The sequence below is a fragment of the Camelus bactrianus genome, chromosome 11 (genome assembly GCF_048773025.1).
Source record: "Camelus bactrianus isolate YW-2024 breed Bactrian camel chromosome 11, ASM4877302v1, whole genome shotgun sequence".
NCBI lineage: Eukaryota > Metazoa > Chordata > Mammalia > Artiodactyla > Camelidae > Camelus > Camelus bactrianus.
In genome coordinates, this window is record NC_133549.1 from 46,668,495 (window position 1) to 46,674,494 (window position 6,000).

Consider the following 6,000-nt stretch of genomic DNA (forward strand, 5'->3'; position numbering starts at 1 on the left):
CTGGCAAGGAAGCTCAAAATATATTTTCTTTTCTCCAAAGGGGCTCTAGACACTCACTCTAAGTATGTATCCCTTTCTCCCTTTCAATTTAGTCTCTTAGGTGGAAACTATGACAGAGATAGTTCACGAAACCCCTTTCCTTTTATCCCTGGGTGCACCGTGGACTACATTTCCCAGCATTCCCTGTGGTTAGTGAAGTCATGACACTGAATTCTGACCAACGGAATGTGAGCAGAAGTGAGATATGCTAATCCCAGGCCTAGCCCCCACGCTCCCCCAATTCTCCACATGCTCTCTAGCCCACAGCTGTGTATAGAGGACCTGCACCTTGAGGGACAGGGGTATAGTCCTTCCTCCACTAAAAGGAACGAACCTGGATCTCTGAATGACTCTGTGGAGCAAAGCTTTCTCCACTCCAACCTGCACTAGATTGTGACATGAAAGAAAAATCATCATTTGTCATATGAAAAATAATCATTTGGAGGTTGGTTGTTATAGCAATTAGACATGCTGATCATACAGAAATTAATAGTGGGCCTCCCACACAATTACTATAAGAATGCATTTTTAAAAATTATTCATTTCTACCAAGATTTACATTTCTATCTTTAAAAGGGGAGAAACTAATCCTTGAGTTTTAAGGAAACATTTAGTCAACCACTTTGGATTTGACTGTAATGTTTCATGAGTTTCAGCTCTATGGAAATTCTGTAGAAAAACTTAACCTCTTTGAACTTATCTGTAGAAAAACTCAATCGTTCATCTATGAGAATGCACATAAATTATAGGTCTAATCAATCTGACTACCCTAAAGGGGAGATAACGTACAGAGACGTCTAACAATATAGAGATATTATACCTGAAAGCTACATATTTTCTTCTATAGGTGGTATTAATAATTGTAGTGTTAGTGTTATTCAAACTTCCAAAAGAATCAAAGGTATGATCAATGAGAAATCATGTATTTAGCACTTACTATATGTCAGGCACTATCCTAGGTAATGTATATACATTGTAGCATTTAATCTCCAAAATTCTTATTCAGATTTTACCCATGTGAAAATTAAGGTTTAGGAGAGGAGTCTGGTGAATTCTAGTGTCGTCTCTAAGGCTAGAGAGGTTAAGGAATTTGTTCAGTTACACAGCTAGCAAGTGGAAGAACCAAGATTTAAACTCATATCTGCCTACCCACAAATCCTTGCTCTTTCTGCTACACTAGTGACTCTAAAACAAAAAAGGAGGAGAAAAAGCCACATGTAGTTAGGAAAAGCATATTTGAATAATATAATTGGGTGTCACAACTATGAAAAATAATCAAAAATTGAAGCCTACTGTGTTCATGAATAAAGAATTAAACAAAATCTTCCTGACAGTTGTGGATACACAGTGGATTCTGCATACCTGGGCAAAACAATGGTGTGGGGAGTGGAGGGAGCCATATTACCTATTTTTATTTATGGAGAAGTACCAGGCTATTAAAAAAAACAAAGTAACCTGTTAGTATACTACCTGTTTCACCACCTGACAAAGCATACTTCAATAGACTCATTCTTCATAAGAATTACAAACTATAACAGAAAGGTTAAAAAAAAATCTATGTTTAAAGAAATTAGTACCTGTGATAAATGAAGTGTATTGGCTTTGCCTTCAAGTTCAGCAAGCCGAGCGGTTGTAGCAGACAACTGTTTTTTCAATACATCTGTCTCTTCAGACAGGGATTTTAACAGCTGTTCCCTCCTTTCCCCTTCCTTTGTTTTCTCTTCCAGCTGTTCAAGCAATGTAGTAGTACTGTATTTAGCTTTCAGCTGGTCTCTGAGTCGCTGTATTTCTTTGTCCTTCTCTGTGAGGCAATAAGCATTCTTTTCCCTCTCAGCTTCAAGGACTCGAATTTTCTAGATATAAACTAACAAGAATCTTAGAACAAAGCCAGGTCAAATGTGAAAGTAAACAGTATACTACACTAAGCATTTATAAAGTGTTGATTACATATTGAGTCAGCATTATACCAGACACTAGGGCCAAAAAAAGAAGAAACCAAGGTCTTATGCGGAGAGCTCATAGACAGGTAAACTAACACATTAATGCAATATGGTTAGTCCTGTAGTTAAGACATATATAAAATGAATGGGACATGGACACAGAAAGGAGAAACCAACTCTGTCAACAGTGGTGACAGAAAGCTAAGGAAAAGCTGGTTCTTACCTGAGTATCCACTAATCATTCCTCCATCATACCAGTTCTAATAATCTTACAGGCTAAAAGTGAGTCATACAAGAGATACGTGCTCACTGATGAACTTGAAGCGACAGAAGTTTAAAATTACAGAATGTTACAGCTGGGTAAAAGTGCATTTATAAACTTGCTTCTTATTATTAAATGATTTAGTATCAAATCTAGAAGGTGATCTTCAAAGAAGTGTTCAACATTTTCAAGGATTTGAAGGCATGCTTGCTAAACTGCTGGCATAAGGGAGAAAGCACCAAAAGAAACGGTAGGAAAAGTTAACAGAATGGCTTTACATGCTAACAAAGGGAAAAAAAAAACAACTAAAAAGTTGCATTTGGGGGTTGAGGGGAGAAGCAGTTGTTCAAATAGAGATAGGGAAACTGAGTTGGATGGTCCTGTGAAAATGATGAGATTTTAGTTGGCTGTAAGCTTAAGATAAGACAGTAGTATGATAGTTACAAAAAAAGCCACTATAATTTCAAGCTGAGTACAGCATCCAGGTTAGGGGAAATAATAGTACTGTTTCAACCTGTGTTTGCCACTGTATACAATATTGGATGAATAATTCAAGAGGGATCTGACCACACCACAAAGTGTTCAGGAAAGTGACCAGGATGAGAAAAAGCCAGTAAAGCTGAAGAATGTGGGGTTGGTCTACAGAAAAGTAGGAGGAAGTGAGATTTCCTCAGATAACTTAAAAGTTGTCAGTTGGATAAAAAATAGACTTGTTCTGCTTTAATGGACACAATTAGAACAAATGGGTAGAAGTTACAGGAGGTTTATTTTCAACTGATTATAAATGGGTTTTGACAGCCAATGTTCCTGAGAAATGGAAAGAATTTGAAAGAGATCTTTCAGGGAAGCTATTAGATTCCTTCACCAGATTACAAAACAATCTTTGTGTCTAAGAATTGGTGATAGCCCATTTCTCAATGCTTGAACAAGCATTCACCTCAATATATGTTAAAAAACAGTAAGTAACTCGGTTTTATGATATGCCTATAAAATAAAATTTAAAGAAATTCAACAAATTAGTATTTAATACAGGTCATTTATTTTCTAACTATGAATAATAAAAGTACTTTTGCAAAATAAATTAAAATCTAATGATTAAAATTTTAAATCCTTCCAGTTCTAATAAATTCCTAACTGCCTTACAGACTATATCATAACAAATTGTAAATTAGGAAATACAGTTTAACAGAATGCAAAATGCCAATATATGTAATGAAAAAAACCTGAAAACAAAGAATACTTGGAAAGCAGTCAACATATATGATAAAATAAGTTTTTAAACATTCACATTAAAATCTAAATCCCAAGGTTGAAACGATTCAATTTGATTTTTTACGTTTAGTGAACCAAAAAACTAGATTGTATCATCATTAGGTGAATACGCTCTCATCTCCTGCGGTAAAGCTTACTACAGTTTGAAGGGTTTTACCTCCAAAAGTCTGTGTCTTTCTTGATCAGTCAGCTTTCCTTTTCCACTTGCGATTTCATCCACTGTTGTTTTTAAGGCTGCAATTTCTCCCCTAAATTTCTGTAATGCAGTTTCTGATTTGGAGTTACTAGGCTTTGGTCCCCATTTACTTTTAATTAAATCTTTAGGACTTCTGGAAGACATCTTTGCAAGTGTCTGTAAAAAGAAAAATACAATTGTATTTTATAAGTTTACAAGGTCACATCTCAAGTTTGAAAAGGTCTAATAACCTATTTGCTAAGTAGAATAACCTTTCTATCTAAATAGAAGTGATACAGCCAGACCAGTGGGTTATGGGAGATGGACTGGGTAAGGCTTCTAGCTTGCTGGTTTAACAATATATATTTTTTAATTTGGGTGGTAGATACATAAGGAGTATTCAATATGTCAATCTGTACACTTAATGTTTGTGTAGGATTCTGTTCCTGTGTCCCACTTCAATAGAAAAGTTTCGTTTAAAAAAAAATGGAGGCATAATCAATGATTAAACCATTAAATGAAGCCTAAAAGAAGTAGTTCACAAAGACATATTTTACCCAGGAATAAAAAGCTAGTAGTAGATAATATAATTCTGAGTATATGGCCATTGAAATATGGTCATTACCTGGCATAATGGTGGGTCCTCTACTTTAGAAGACAAGCCTAGTTCTATCTTAATAGTTGAGGGAGCGCAGTGGTCAGAACTGAGAAGAATCCAATGAAGCATTTATAGGAAAAAAAGACACAGTATTCATGGAGTTCAGGAATGACAGGAATTAAGAATAAGAAGTAAGAAGAAAACTAGCCGATTTGCTAACAGTATTAGATGACATTTTAGAAGCAAAGGTATAATAATATAAAATCTAGGAGTAAAATATATAGCAAAACGTACTATGCATATAATAAAAGTAGCTTTAATTAGGGAGGTTAGAAAGCATTCTTCCACCTATGGACCCGAAGATAACATAATGGTGATGTGACAAAGGAATCCAGAGGAATATGAGACTACTCATGCATTCAAAAAATATTGGCGAGCTTAGTTTACCAGGCAGCTTAATAGGTGCTGAGCACAAACAGGCAAAAAAAAAAAAAAAAAAAAAAAAAGGAAAAAGAGAAAAAGAGCCCTGTCCCTTACACAACGGAATCTTTAACCTAGCAAAGGAGGCAGGCAATAACAAGGAAACAAATACAGATTCTCAAGTTGTAAAATAAACGCTATCCAGGAAATGAAGAACACGATAAAGGGTACCAACAGAAACAGGGGAGACCTCTCAGACACAGTTGGGGGGAAGGCTTCTCTATGGAAGTGACTCTCTATGGAAGGTCATCCTGCATGAACTCAGAGAGCCTGAAAATACCAGAACTGCGTACACTGAGCTGATACTGAATAGGCCATCTAACAAAAGGTTAGTGCTAGATTTTCGCTCATTCTAAGATAAAAGACTAAGATAACTAGCAAAGGACACAAGGCATCTATCACAGGCCACGTCGTCTGCAAGTGGACGCCAATCTTCCGGAAACCGGCACATGAAATCTCACATGGGAAGAGAGACAAGCAAAAAAAGACTGCAACCAGGGGCACTTTTTAAAATGAAGACGTTTGAAGCCCAGACATGAAAGCGCTTGCTAACCGGCAATATGCTGTACTAACGAAAGACCTCGGCCAGGTCACTCGGCCTCTCGGCGCCCGCCTGGAAGAGGACGATAATACCCACCGCAAAGCTGAAGGGAGGGATCGAACCGGCGACGGTCGTGGAGCGCCCAGCCAGGTGTCGGGCACGGAGCGAGCACCAGGGAAGCGGGCCAGACACGGCGGGCAGAGATTGAGTCCCAACCGGCGTGGTCTCCCGCCGACCCCACCTCCCTCGCGGTGCCCCGCGGGCCCTGGGGCTGCGGCCGCCGCCCCGCAGCCAGCCAGCACCTGAGGAGAGGCGCGGCGCTCGCGTCCGCCCAGCCACACCCTCTGGCGCGGGAGCCGCTTCCGGGAGTTTGAATCCCGCGGCTGCGGGGCGGGGCACGTCACTGCCGGCGGGGCGCAGCCGGCGCGAAGGAGGGGCGACACGCGCGGCGGGGTCGCGGCTCTGCGATTGGCTGCGGCTCCCGAGGGACGGGGCCTGGAACCTGAGCGCGGACGGAGGACTAGACCCAAGCAGGGAGGGGGATGAGGGGCGGGGTCGAGCCGCCGAGAGGTGGGGCGGAGGACGGGAAGGCTTCCCCCAGGTCCCCCACCGTTTTCTGGGGGTTTTCTGCATTCTTCCGAGGGCGCAGGCCCCAAGCTCGGTGTTTAAGGAGCAGGTTTGTGTTTATCTGCT

General features: G+C 40.0%; 1 protein-coding gene across 1 annotated transcript in view; it reads right to left on the bottom strand.

Moving 5' to 3' along the window:
* Nucleotides 1–5,698, bottom strand: part of CEP55 (centrosomal protein 55) — an 18,665-nt gene extending 12,967 nt beyond the window's left edge. The window contains exons 1-3 of the mRNA XM_010971214.3: nucleotides 5,404–5,698; nucleotides 3,671–3,865; nucleotides 1,617–1,892 (exon numbers count right to left, since the gene is read on the bottom strand). Coding sequence (XP_010969516.1) covers nucleotides 1,617–1,892; nucleotides 3,671–3,853 — 459 coding nt within the window. The 5' untranslated portion in view covers nucleotides 3,854–3,865; nucleotides 5,404–5,698. The remainder of the gene's footprint in view (nucleotides 1–1,616; nucleotides 1,893–3,670; nucleotides 3,866–5,403) is intronic.
* Between the last annotated feature and the right edge of the window lie 302 nt (nucleotides 5,699–6,000).